Source organism: Aphidius gifuensis, linkage group LG4 (assembly GCF_014905175.1).
Source record: "Aphidius gifuensis isolate YNYX2018 linkage group LG4, ASM1490517v1, whole genome shotgun sequence".
In the NCBI taxonomy this organism is placed as follows: Eukaryota; Metazoa; Arthropoda; class Insecta; order Hymenoptera; family Braconidae; genus Aphidius; species Aphidius gifuensis.
Genome location: NC_057791.1, coordinates 492,553 through 507,250, shown reverse-complemented (window position 1 = coordinate 507,250; position 14,698 = coordinate 492,553). Strand labels below are relative to the sequence as shown.

The 14,698-nt window shown below is 25.0% G+C and overlaps 2 protein-coding genes across 5 annotated transcripts; one reads left to right on the top strand and one right to left on the bottom strand.

The window, feature by feature from the left end:
• Positions 1–2,701: 2,701 nt before the first annotated feature.
• LOC122854198 lies at positions 2,702–10,553 on the top strand. 3 transcript variants are annotated; one of them, XM_044154651.1, is made up of 8 exons: positions 2,702–2,834; positions 4,596–4,792; positions 4,875–5,031; positions 5,158–5,246; positions 7,407–7,550; positions 7,655–7,903; positions 8,252–8,332; positions 9,207–9,306. In XM_044154651.1, exons 2-7 carry the CDS (start codon positions 4,693–4,695, stop codon positions 8,293–8,295), a joined length of 783 nt encoding a protein of 260 aa, XP_044010586.1. In that variant the 5' UTR covers positions 2,702–2,834; positions 4,596–4,692; the 3' UTR covers positions 8,296–8,332; positions 9,207–9,306. The 3 variants fall into 3 exon arrangements, with proteins under 3 accessions (XP_044010586.1, XP_044010587.1, XP_044010585.1); XM_044154652.1 differs by lacking the exon at positions 8,252–8,332 and having other exon boundaries at positions 9,207–10,553; XM_044154650.1 differs by lacking the exons at positions 8,252–8,332; positions 9,207–9,306 and adding an exon at positions 8,537–8,616.
• Positions 10,342–13,914, bottom strand: LOC122854197 (serine/threonine-protein phosphatase PP1-beta catalytic subunit). 2 transcript variants are annotated; one of them, XR_006373945.1, is made up of 6 exons: positions 13,789–13,914; positions 11,848–12,335; positions 11,687–11,785; positions 11,378–11,617; positions 11,131–11,298; positions 10,342–11,041 (listed from the first exon to the last, which is right to left on the bottom strand). XR_006373945.1 is itself a non-coding variant. In XM_044154649.1 (5 exons), exons 1-5 carry the CDS (start codon positions 13,838–13,840, stop codon positions 11,182–11,184), a joined length of 996 nt encoding a protein of 331 aa, XP_044010584.1. In that variant the 5' UTR covers positions 13,841–13,914; the 3' UTR covers positions 10,342–11,181. The 2 variants fall into 2 exon arrangements, 1 of the variants encoding a protein (XP_044010584.1); XM_044154649.1 differs by having other exon boundaries at positions 10,342–11,298.
• Positions 13,915–14,698: the final 784 nt, after the last annotated feature.

The window sequence follows — 14,698 nt, the reverse complement described above, 5'->3', positions numbered from 1 at the left end:
AGACTATTGTTGAGGGTCAATACGATGCTACTATACCAGACAACAATGGATAATGGGCGTGAAATTTGGAAAATCAAACTGGCGTATATTTAGTCCTGCATATATATACCTATATGTACGAGTACATCTGTGTGGCTTTAAATCATATGTGTTGTAAGTTTTTATTATAGCGGCTATAGTTTTTTTGTTATAAAATATAAAAAAAGAAGAAGAAGATGATGCCGCGATGTTAAAAGTATCCAGCAGCTATATAAATTTCATGCAAGCAGCCTGACAAATTCTTGTTTATGACATCCAAGATGTGCAGTACCAGGTGCTGTCCAAAAAATATAGGCATTTAACAACGATTTTAACTTTAGCATGTATCTTCTATTTTCTTCATCACTTTATTTGTCGAAATAAATAATAAAAATAATAATAATAAAAGGACCCACCACCATGACAAGTAGATATGCTTTTTTAAGGTAGCATTGCTTTATAATTTTGACACACTTGGAGACATTCAAGTCCTAAATAAATATTAATATGCGACTCTAGTCATTTTTTTTTTTTTTTTTTTTGAATGCAGACTTTATCATAAATATGTAGAAAAATATTTTTCAAACATCATGCTAAATGTTTTTTTAACTTGAAAAAGAATGTAACAATATTGTAAATTTGGACAGTTTTGAAATTAAATATATACTTGTAAATGTTGGGGCTAAAAAAATAAGATCGAGCTGAGTTTTAATTTAACAAATGGTATATATAAGAAAAAAGCTTGATTTAATTTGATGAATCTGGCTTGAAGATGCTTGATAAATTGAAAGTGATTTATCTTGATTGCAAATGACAATCAATAATGAGCTTGTAATTAATACGAGAATATTTATATTTATTTATTTTTTTAGCGAGTAGCACAAGTAGCTGAAGAAGAATGGCGGATTGTTAACAGTGTATAACAAGACTTTTGTTTCCTCCCCTGTTTAATTCAGCATGAAAATTCACCACCTACACGTGTGTCCTTATGAACAAACCAACCAACCACCATTCAACAAACTTTTGCTCCTGCGCAATTTAACAAAGCTCAACTCAACAAAAAGCCACCCTCAATCTTCACCAAAAGGTAGGGTAAATTTGACGCTAAGAATTACGACAAAACTCATAAGTTTCAATTTAAGGATTGGGGGATCAGTGTTCTTGGACACGAACACCATTTACTTCTAAAGAGACATTCATATTGATTTTTTTTTTTTTTTATATTGTTTCAACTTTCTAAGTACATTGTCACAGTATAATACAAGTTATCAACTTGTTATTCCATTATATTATAGTGACACAAGATAAGAAAAAATAAAATAAAGATATATATATTTAATATAGCTGCTGTTTATTTTTTTTTTCTTCATGCGTAAATAGATCAACAAAATTATTGTGAAAAAAATATGTCACTAAATTAAATGATGACAGAAATATTCTATATTCATTTTTAAAATATTTTAAATCCATCAGTTTTTAAGTGGGTCAAGCTTTTTGTAGATTTAACTTTTGCAACAAATGAGAACAAGAAAACAAAGCAAGAAAATATATAAATATATAGGTAGTTGACACTTTAGAAGCAAGGTCATCAAAAAGAGACACCACACTGATCAATCCGACGGCAATATTATTCAAACTCTTCGAGTTATTTAAATATATATTTTTCTCATAATAATATTATTATTAAATTATTTTCTAAGGTCAATCATTCATCAGCTCATCAGTAAATACAAACAACATTTTTATTTTTATTTTAAAATATATAATGTGGATAATGACAAAGTCAAAATGACTTTATTTCAAATTAATATTTTAAATACTATTGTCAATGATGATGATGATGATAATTATTATGTATATTGCAGGTAAATATTGTGGCACATATTGTAATATATTTAAAAAAACATCTAAGCAATTTATTTGGCCGTGGCCGAGTTGAATATAAATAAAAATACATTTAGAATGAGTATTAAGTTTAAACACACACTACTAACCTCTGCAATAATATTATTTGTATCATTATACTTCTCCCCATATTGCAAAGGTAAAAAAATAAATAAATAAAATATCAATATCACACAAATGAGGCTCACATTTTATATATTATAAATTAAAATAGTGCATAGGGCCGTTTATGAATTTGTTGGCATCATCAGTTTCATATAGTAAAAATCTAAGCACCTGGTACGTTCATTTTAAATTATTTCACATTTTAATATTAAAGTAGATATTTAAGTGACTAATTAAATTTTAAATGTCAACAAAAAATAGAAAAATTCCATGATTTTTCAATGTCGAAATAAACGAAAATAGATTTGAGGAAAAAATGGGTGATATACTTTTTTTTTTTTTTTTTTTTCAAAAATATATTATAATTATTTTTGCGTGGGTTTTAATGTCAAGCGTTATTTATTATTTAAAAAATAAAATAAAGATGAATTTTTTGTTTTGAACGAGGTGCTGGATTTAATGATTTCAATATATATATTTATATTGTCAGTGTGTTGACTGTTGACGTGCTTGCAAGCACAAAATTATATATATTTTTTTTGAATTTATTTTTTGACCTTTATGAGTAATATGTGTATATATATTAACGTCGACGAATTTTTTATAAACATTATGTGTCTTATGCAAGGGGAGATGAGGGGGAAAAAATAACGCGACTTGCCATAAATGTCGCGAGTATATTTAAAGATCTATCCACATGAGGGCGCCATTAGTTGACACTACGAGAATATACTTGTTCGCGATTTTTGGCGGCTCACGCCCAGTGTTAGATTCAACCCTCGAACCGAACGGTCATCCGAAACTAGGTAATTGATCCGTTTGATCGATAAGTTTTTTTTATTAATTTATTATTTTTTTATTTTATCAAAATATTAACTTGTAAATGTTTTCTTTATCTTTTTAATATTTTCAAAAAAAAAAAACAAAATTAATAAAGGGGTGAAAAATAATTGTTAATCAATTTTTAATTTTAATTAATAGAAATTTTTTTGTGCGCGTTATTTTGTTTTTAATAAGATTTTCATTTGTATTTTTTTTTCTGAATTTAATTGTTCAAGTTTTCATTGATTATAGATCATGGAAAAGACAAGCAAATTGTTGTGATAATATTTTGTGAAAATCTGGATAAAAAATACTGGATTTTTGTATTTATAAAAATTTTAAAATTAATCAGCTAGAATAAAGCAATTGCTAATTAAAGAGACAAAAAAAATTAAAAAAAATAAATAAATAAATAAATAAATTTTGTGGCACAATGTAAAAAGAGGATGATTAAATGACCTCTAGATTTTAACCGAGTGACACATTGACCGCATTTAGATTGACATTTACAGATTAAGATCAAATAGATGTAAAAAAAAATTTAACAAAAAAAAAATAAATAATCAAATTAATAAAAACTTTAAATTTGCTTTAAATATTTTCAACTAATAAATTGCAATAATGCTATTTATAAATGAATTTTAAATATAGATCATTTATCGTAATTTATGCAGCAGCTTGAGATGTGGGTATAAATCATAAATATTTTATAACGTTGCAATCGAAAATCATTGCTCAAGTGTATCTGCAAAATAGTATCGTTTATCCCAATAAATTGGCACGAAAACTTTGAGCTCTTATGTAAGACAGATTCGATATTTATACACTGGGATAAAAATAGTTATTTCAAGTAGCCAAACCCACTAAGGTCCGACTTACTTTATGTTAAAAGTATTTATTTATTGTATATTATTTTTCAACAAGATAAATTAAAGGTACATTTTTAAAATATTTATAATTAATTTGAATTTTTATTTTGCTACAGCAAATGGATCTTTGTCAAATTTAAATTTTTCTAAATTGTTAAATTGACGAAACATTTGTTCGACTGGACATGACACTTTTCTTGCCAACTAAAATGACAGACAACAAATGTCTCTATCAATTTAAGCTTTTAATTTTGCAAAAAAATAAATGAAAAAAAAAACCAACAAATTGAGCAATTTTTGGCAGATCAAATTTCTGTTTGTCAAAAATATATATTTCAATTTAATTATATTTAAGAAATTCAAAGCAAAAATGTATTTATAATAGCGTTAAATTTATTCAAGATTGAGATCATGATTTAAATTTATAAAACCGAGTATGTATATTTATATTAGAAAAAAAAATAATTGGGTCAGTGTCAAACTCTTGGTGACTTAGACACACACGTAATATAAATCGGTCAAAGTCAACCCCGCGATTCTTCTTCTTCAAGTCAACAAGGGAAAAAAAATATATATACTATGTATACACAACGACAATGTTAAAAAGAGACGTAGTTAAATAACCAGCCAAATAAATCCACCTGTTTTTAAAAGTTTAAAGTGGATGAAGAAAATCTAAAAATGGCTTATGTTTAACCCCAGCCCCGGGACTGCATCATTCAACTAAATATAACGACCGCCAAATCCGGGGGACTATTACGTCATAACAACGCAAAATATCTTTAATTTGATTTATTTATTTTTTTTTTAATATAAATAATTCAATCACTTGTTATATTTTTAGATGAAAAAATTTTATTTTAAAAATTGTTTTAGCGAACGAGTATACGCGGTAGGATTTTGGTTGTAACCGTCTGACTTGAAAAAAATAAAATTCGAAATTAAAAAGAAAATATAAATTATTAACGAAAAAATGGATGCAAGATTCAGAAGTAACCTCGCCATGATTGGGCGCAATGAGCCAATCACCAAGAAGGCTAAATTTTGGCAGAGTTATGTTCGTGCCCTCAAGGGTAAGACTAATATTAATTTGTTTATTAAAAATTATTAATTTATATTTTTACAATTGATCAATTTTAATTTTATTTTAAAAAGGTACCGATGACATGAGGGCACCTGAACACACCCACAGACCAAGAGGTTTATTCAGTGATTTTCCTGAATTACGTTCATCAACATCATGGCCATATGGAAAATCAATTTATGAAAATCCACTACATGCATCTGATCGCATCAATGTACCTGGATACAGGTAAATTATTTGCCATTTTTTTTTCGAATATTATAGCGTCAATTTTCATTTCGATTTATTGTTTTTTTTTTTGATGAATAAATTTATCCTTAATTGTATTTTTAATTATTATTTATATTGTTCAAGATACTTGCCAGTCCATCGGGAAATCTATGGCTCTTCACCAAGACAACTGTATCCTCATCAATACAAGCCAGTTGAGCGCTTCACCTCCGGTACGTACTAACGCACGACCCACGTCTCTGGAGCTGGGAAAGAAAAAAAAAATTCACGTCAAATTAATTAATTTACACATATATTAATATGTCAAACATCAAGATTAAAAAATAAACAAAAAAAAAAAACAAATAGTGCACTTATTGCACAAATAATTTATAATAATAATCGGACTAATTATTTTATTTTTTTTTTTTTCGTTTATTTTTTTTCTTTTCAATATTCTGTATTTTGGCAGAGTTTTTTTTTTTTTTTGCTTTTTGTTAATTTATTGAGGACTGATTATCATGTTCTTTAGCACGATTTTTTTTCCATGTTAAAAGACTTTTTAAATCAACAATTAAAATAAATTACAATTTTTAAAATTTCAAATAATTATTTATCTTTTTTTTTTTTCTCTATACAAAATCTCTGTACATTTTTTTTCCATGAGAAATGAATTAACTGGAGATTTTTATTGTTTTTTTTTTTCTGTAATTTTTTTTTGAAATTTATAATTGGTAATTTATTTTTTTTTGTTGATTAATTTATGCCTGCGAGCCTTGCTTGTGCTATCCTGATATTCGTGGGAGAAAAATAAATATTTATTACACAAAAAAAAAATTTATTTTTCTTTTTTCTTTCATAAAATCAAATCCTTGCTCGTATCACATCGTGTTAATCCGTGTTTTCAAATCAAGTGCTAATATATTATTATATAAGAAAAAAAGAAAAAAAAAAAAATATTTCTCATCAAGTCTCGGAGTCGTAATGTATATGTGTCATATAATCATTTAAAAAAAAAAAAAAAATATATAGAATATACGAAATAGAATAACAAACTAAATTGTCAATATCTGTTTTTTTTTTTTGTTATTTATTATTAATAATATTGTTGATAAAAAAATATCATTTCTTCATATATATTATCAAACGCACGCACGCAAAAAATTTTACAATTATAAAATTAATTACAATAAATAAAAAAAAATATATAAAACAAAAATCAAAAAATAATAATTTTTTGTAATTTATATATATCCCAAGTCGATCATATTATTAATTTATTGTTTTCATATGAATTTATTATTTTCACTACGTTGTTTGTTGATTGCAAAATTAAAAAAATCATCTGTATGAAAAATCACATCAGTCATTTGTGAAAAAAATCACAAGGAAAAATTAACTTCAATTTCATCGGAGTTCTAAAATCATTTGATTATAAAAAAAGAAAAAAAAATATTAATGATTTAAAATAAATCGGTTTAATGCCGATTTATAAATATAATTTATTTCAGACTTTGATGATTTTACTGGTAAATGGCTTCATCTTCATCGTCTTGCTGAATTGAGCAATTTAAAACAACAACAAATAATAAGAAAATGGAAAAATCGTGAAAATAAATTATCTGAATCATTGTTGAAAATAAAAGTACTCAAAAATCGTCGTACACTTGTATGTACACCGGAAATTAATTATGTTCCAGTTCTTGGACGTTCATTTTATTTTTATTAAATGATCAATTTGGGAATATTAAAAACAAAAATTATATTATTTTAAAATTATTTTGTATGCGTACGTTGAATATTGTTTAAAAAAAAATATAAAAAAAATTTGTCATTTGACAGAGAATAAATATAAATTGATAAAATTAATTATCGTGATCGCCAAACTTCCGAAAAAGCTAGAAATTTATATATTTTTTTTTTTTTTTAAATTTATAACGGGCTTAAAAAATTAACCAACATTTTATATTGAATTATTAATTTTTCAAAAATTAATAACTAATTTCAATTTATATATAGTTAAAAATCATTAACATTTAAAAGAAAAAAAAAACATTTTAAAATGATAATTGAAAAGCCAGTAGAAAATTTCTGTCTTTTTCAGAAGATATGGCATGTTTTATTTTTCTTTATTATAAAAAAAATAAATTGATAAAAATTAATGAAATCCCAGCTGTATTTGTAGTGTTTGTTGATAATACAGTGTGACACTTCGGCAAGGTCAGTATGCAATAATAACTCACCGACAATTGATAACAGATAAAAATCAAAATAATTAAAAGACAACACATGGACAAATTGGAAATACCGTATAATACTGATGATAAATATGTCTTCTTTTCTTTTTTTTTTTTTTTTCTTACTTCTTTTATATTGGATAAACACCCCCCCAGCGAAACCTTTTGATGCGGATAAGGCATGGAATGATCACTTGGACCGATTGGCTGACATCGACAGATCGTATCCATCTCAATCATCCCTATTATCTCGTCACAAGAGTCCCGCCCTGACAACAAAACCGCTGTTTGATATACACGGTTGGTACCAATTTAAAAAAAATAAATAAAACCCAATAAAAATTTAATAATGAGAAAACAAAACAAAACAAACAAAAAACAAAATCGAAAAACCAAAAATTTAGGAAAGGTGTTGGATAGCCCATTGTCATCATTTCCATCACTTCTTGGAAGGAAGAATTTCTTTGATTTATTGGAGCCAAGTCCAACAGCACCAATCAGCTCATTCAACAGGGATCCATGGTGGTATCCATCATATGCACCATACATACCAAGTTATGCCCAATTGAGCAGTCCTTTCTATCTCAGGGACAGCTATCTCAGCCCAGTTAAACGCAATTATTTATGGAGCAGACATCCACTCAGACCCTTTGGTAGGTTTATCATATACTTTTTTTCATTATATTTGCTTGTTGTTTTACGATTGACCTGCAATCGAACTTTTTTTTTTTTTTTTTCAATCAATAAATTCACAATCAAATTGACGATAATGATATTATTTTTAATTGACAATTTGTTTGCTAATTTATTGGAAAATTTGTATTTTTTTTTTTTAAATTAAAAATGTAGGTCATTTGTATCAAATATAAAATAATAAAAACTTTAATATTGCCAGTAGAAAAAAAAAAAAAATATTTTTCTTTTTAAAAATTCATTTTTAAAAATGAATTTTAAATTAAAAAAAAAAGTATTTTCTATGCTTATTAATATTTATTTTGCAGAAAAGGATGTGGGGTCATCTCTTCTCGCGACATTATTGTTGTAAAACAGAGAAAGCTGAGACGACCTGATTAATAATCGCGGTACCGTTGAAAAAAAAAATTAAATAAACGCGATTTTATATATAAAAGAGCATGTCTGTTTCAGAGTATTGTAGCTTGAAATTATCAACAACAATCATCATCATAAACATTTAGCATTCCAATATATAATGAAAAGAAAAAAAACAAAAAAGTCAATCGATATAGTAAATAATTTTTAAAAAATATAAATATATATTGTTTCAGGACAAAATTACTATTACTATTCGCAGCCCGTTCCAAGATTTCACTTTAATAGCCCAAACTACAATTATTAAAACCCAAAGTGAGCAAAATTATTGAAAAAAATTAAATTGTAAATAATCAAACAATAATCATGAAAATATTCCAAAATTGATTATAGAGTATATAATTTAAATTTAAAAACAAAAAAATTGATTAATTTATTTATATTTCGTGTTGATTTATATATATTTTCTAAAAATGTGATAATATTATTAACCCTTAATGATGATTTCCTTTTTTTAAGGTCACGCGTTTAATGAATTATCAGGATGTATTTTTATTTTATTTTCATTCAGGCAACAAACACGTGCCACTTGATGAGTAAGCCTTTTTTTATTTTTTTTTTAAATCATCAATAATTTGTGTAATTATTTTTTTACATTGATTATTCATCATTCATGTACATTTGTCAAGATTAGCGGTGTGATGCTTCGCTTATTGTCAAAATTATTTATATTTATTTTATAAGCAAAAAAAAATCAATGAAATTATGAATAATTATTTTCTCAGCATGGATAATTAATTTTTAAATTATTTATGTTAATTTTTTATGTGAATTTTTATGTCATTGTGATTAATTTATTGTTGATAATAATTATTATAAAATAATTTGTTTTTTTTTTATTTTCAGCACACGCACACTAGGCGTGCAAGGAAAATTTAAAAAATTAATACAAAAAATTTGAGAAGAACTGGATTCAAAATAAAATTTAAATTAAAATTAAAACGAACGTCAAGATGATCTAGACTGGTCTTTTCCAACAAGCCTCATTCTAAAAATAAATAATTATTAAAAAAAAAAGAAGAAAAGAATGAATTTTTCAATAAATTAATTATAAACTGGTCTTTTTTTTTTTTGTTTAAATAAATAAATAAATTATAAATTAAAAAAAAATTACGTTTCTACTTAATATGTGATTTGTAAAAAATGTCATTTAAATAAATATCATTACGACATAATTATTAATTTAAATGTTAATTAAAAAAAAATATAATAATATTTAAATTAATTTTAACACACAATTTTACAATAATAGGGATATTTATTATCTGAAAGTTACAACTCAAAAATTTATAATTATATTTTTGTTGTTTCTCTCATCGTCGAGCAATCATTATAGATTTTTTTTTAATTTAATATTTATATTTTTACTTACTACTTTTGAACATTCAGAAAAAAAAAAAAAAACATTTCTTTTCTTTTTCTAATAACGTAAATAATAAAATAAATAATAGCAATAACTGCATGTTGAGCACAACTGTTTGAAATTATTTAAAAAAATAACATTTCAAATTTAAAATATAATAATAATGACAGTTATTATTAAGCTATTATTTTAAATACTAATTTTCAATTATTTGCTCAATTTATTATTCACGTGTAGTGCTACTAATGTTTATTTTATTTATTTTTTATCGGCGTTTTTTTATTTAATATTATTTTGAAGAAAAAAATATTTATTTCATCTAACATGAACGTCAATTTGATTTTACAACACAACCCAGTTTTCACAATTTATCATTAAGACAAGAAAATACCTTTTTAATTTAAAAAAAAAAAAAGATTTTTTCTTTTCTTTTGCTAAATATTTTGTTACAACAATTTTTAAAACGCGTTAATTATTATTATAATTTTTTCAAATACATAAATATCCGATCAACTTATAATTATCTATACAGAGGCAGTATCGCCTTAAAAAATACTATATTATATTGAATTTATTTTCTTTTTGTTTATATTTTTTTAGTACACTCATTTGTCCATATATAATATCTTCATTCATTCGGTTAAATTCGCATATGCACGTCGGTGTTTCGATAAAAAAATTAAGTAAACAAAAAAAGAAAATGCAATTTTGCTGAAAATAGCACAAAATTAAATAACTGGGTATGACCCAAACTTGAATGAACAATATCATCATCACCAGGACGTAATAAAAAATAATCATAAATAAACAAAAAAAAAAAAGAAAAAAAACCAAGTTAAATGATGAATGACAAAGAAAATTAAGCACAAGATGACAAAAAAAGAAAAAAAAAAAAACAAACAATTGATTTTTTTTTAATTGGATAGTTATATTTAAATCTAATGTAATAATAATAATAATAAAGAATAAATAAAGCACATTTACGAAATGCACATTACAGAATAAATATTTCATTTGTTTTTTTTTTTTTTTTATATAAGATGGAAGTACGTGTTATATACCCAGTGATTATTCAAAAACAAAAATTCAGTATTCAACTAAAATCTCGAAAAGTTGAATACAAAATGAAAAAATTATTATAAAAAAACAAGGAAAAAAAAGCAACAGCTCAGATAATTAAATTAACAATGTTTCTTTTCGACTAAATTATCATGAGTTTCATCTTTTTTTTGTATTTAAAATTTACGGAAGAGGTAATTTTTTTTTAAAATATATATTTGACGTTATGAACGATACTGGATTCTCTGACGTTCCACAACTGTAAAAATAATATATATTTTCTTCTCCAAGTTGAAATAATCTGATGAAAATAATGAACCTTGTTATAAATAAATAAATAAATAATACCTAGAATGACATTAGTGTTGATTGCTATGCAGAATCAGTTGTATACGATGATCATTTTTTGGTTTTTTTATTGCTTGAATTTTTTTGTGGTGTTGCTGGTCTACTTGTTTGTACACCAGTCATACCACCATACTGATACTTGGCTTTTTTCTCAGATGGTTTAAGAATCTATTGATAAATTTATTTTCATTAATATGTATTATAAAATAAAACTTTATATAAATAATAATAATTATTGTATAATTACCTGAAAACTGCACATGAGATTTTCATCAACACTCATCATACCACCAGCATTATCAAATTCACCACAATAATTTGGTGCTGAAAATAATGTAACAAGTTGTCGTTTTGCAAAAAATTCATATCCATCTTCAACAACTTGATGAGCTCGGCATATTAAATCCATATCATGACGATTTAAAAATTTTGATACAACATCTGGACCAAATGTGAATGATACACCTCTATCATTTTCTCCCCAGCCCTAAATTTTTCAATTGAGAAATAAATTAATTTAATAAATAATAATAATGATGATGATGTTACTATATACCTGAACATCTTTATCAGGATCAGACCATAAAAGATCACAAAGTAATCCAGTATCTGGTACATCAGTTGGTCTCATAATTCTTCTTATTTGTTCCATTCCCTGCAATAAATAAATAAACATGTAAATAATTAAAGCAATGATAAAAATAAGACAAGATTTACCTGTAAATCTGGACTTAGACCACCATGACAACAAAAAATTTTTTCATCAATAATTGCAGCAATTGGTAGACAATTGAAACAATCAGTAAATGTTTTCCATAATTTAATATTATATCTGCGTTTACATTCATCATAAAAACCATATATTCTATTGATACTTGCACATTCATGATTACCACGTAGTAAAAAAAAATTTTCTGGATATTTAATTTTATATGCAAGCAATAGACATATTGTTTCAAGTGATTGTTTTCCTCTGTCAACATAATCACCGAGAAATAAATAATTTGATTCTGGTGGAAAACCACCATACTCAAATAATCTCAATAAATCAGTGTATTGTCCATGTATATCACCACATATTTTTAATGGTGCTTCAAGCTCAAGTAGTATTGGTTGTTGTAAAAAAATTTCACGACTTTTTAAACATAAACCACGTACTTCTGCTTCTGTCATTATAACTGATTTTCCAGGACGACATCCTCGCACTGTTGATCAAAAATATAAATAAATAAATAATAATAATAATAATAATAAATAGTTAATCTAATCAATAAAATAATTTATCTACAAATAAATAAATTAAATAAAATAGTAAAAAAAATTTGTTTTTGTTAAAATTAAAAAACATGATAGATTGGTTTAACATGTGTTGGCTTCTCAACTCGACAACAAGCCACCAGTTCTCCAATATCCATTGATTTTATATATAACACAAATATTTTTTATTTATTTATAGACACACGACCATGAACAACTCATTCATGCAAGTTTAATTATTATCACATTGGTTATTGGAAAACTGTATGGTAAATTTAACTCAATAATTGAAAAAAATATATTTAAAAAAAAAAAGTAATAATATAAACATCAATTATTAGTTTTATATTTATATCAAAATATTAACCTGAAATTGGGCTGCTTTTTATAATAAAATTAAAAATAATTATTTATAAATAATTCAAGTATTACTTTGCATTACGCATAACCCAAATATACAAGATACTTTTTTGATAATTTATTATTTTCAACAAGTACGACACAACTTTCATGCTTAAATAGCTCATTCATTACTCAACTATTTACACTTATTAATTATTATATTAAATAAACAAATTAAATAATAAAACAAGTAATATGGGTGTGTGTGTTTGTTGTTCTTTTTTTAAACCTTTCTCATACCCGAAAATTCCGACAGGAATATATCAGCTAGTCTGCCCTTCTTCTGGACTTGCTCGGTCTGTGTATTGTTAAATACTTTTTTTTTTTTTTTTTTTTAAATTATTTAATATCCAAGTTGCAAAAACAGAAAATTAAAAAAATACCGTCTAAATAATTGATTTATATTTTTTTTTTTCTTCTACAATGAATATGGCTGGATGAGAAAGTTTTGCATCAACACCTTGTTCTTAGATTTTGCTTAAATAAAAATAATAATCAGAGCAAGGTTATTGTTATGATAAATTAATTAGAAAAATAAAAAAAATATATAAAAATCTAAGAACAAAGTGTCATTATCTAATTGATAATTATATTTTTATTAAAATTATATTTTTAACACCTGTCACTGAATTAATCATCACACATTCTTTTTCTTAGAAAAAAAAAATAATAAATAATATCAACAAATGATAACACACACACACACACACACAACACACTTGTAGAAATAAAAAAAAATATAAAAATAAAACACAATTAACAATAAACACTTTATCTTTAAATATTAATAATTAAAAAATTAATATTTTAATATTTTTTTTTTTTTTTTGATAAAAATAATAGTGAATGAGTGAGAGAGTGAGTGAGTTGGTGATTAATCAACACAATGTTGTTGAATTGTTGATGACAATTTAAATGATTATATTATAAAATAATATGTAATTTAATAAATGACTAATGAATTTGTTAATTTAATTAATAATTTATGTTAAAACATACCTTCAAGTAATCTTTCTATCAAGCTGTCGATATTCAAGTCGACATCCGCCATTTTTTTGGAATAACTGAAGTGTGTGCACTGAGGCTGGATGTTATCACCAGTGTTGGGAAAATTTGTCGATTTTCGTTTTATTCACTTACACACGTATTTTACTGTTTAAAGTGTATGTTTGTGTCGCCATTTTGATTAAATTTGTTGACCAACCGACAGTCGATAAGGTAGTTGGGTTTTTCAAATTTACGTTTGAAAAGACGCGCGAAAATACATACATACTTTCGTATTAAATAATAATTATATATATCAATGACAATTAAATAATAGTACATTTCGATACAAATGCCCTCGCAAAGAGTTTGCTCATGACGAATGTGAATATGTGATGGGAAAAACATTGCACCAAGGCATTCGTGATGAGCATATTCTCTGCGTGGGCACATGTATCGAAACAAAAAAGCTGCTCTATTTCTGCTCTTTGTTGATTAGAGTAATTACAATAATTAGAACATTAGAATAATTACAAAAGAAACACGTGTATTTCTTTTTTTCTTTCGTTTGTATAATGTGAGATTGTTAATTTAAGTCATGTGAGCCTAATGAAATACTTGTTATCTCAAATATTTTATTTTATAATATTTTATTATATTTTTATACTTATAATTATAGAGACATTATATTTAAACAAAAAAATATGTTATCTTTTTGTTTATCAAATTTTTGCAAAAAAAAAAAAAAACAAATCAGTTAGAAAATTTTCTATACTAATTCACCGTCGTTCCTCCGACTTTGGTGACATTTATCTGTTTTCCTCCGAGTGTCTTCAATTTTCACCGCGAATCTCCGATCCTCGTCTCTTTTAATATCGCAGACGGAGAAAAAAAAATATAAAACACACACGCTAAGAGTAATACC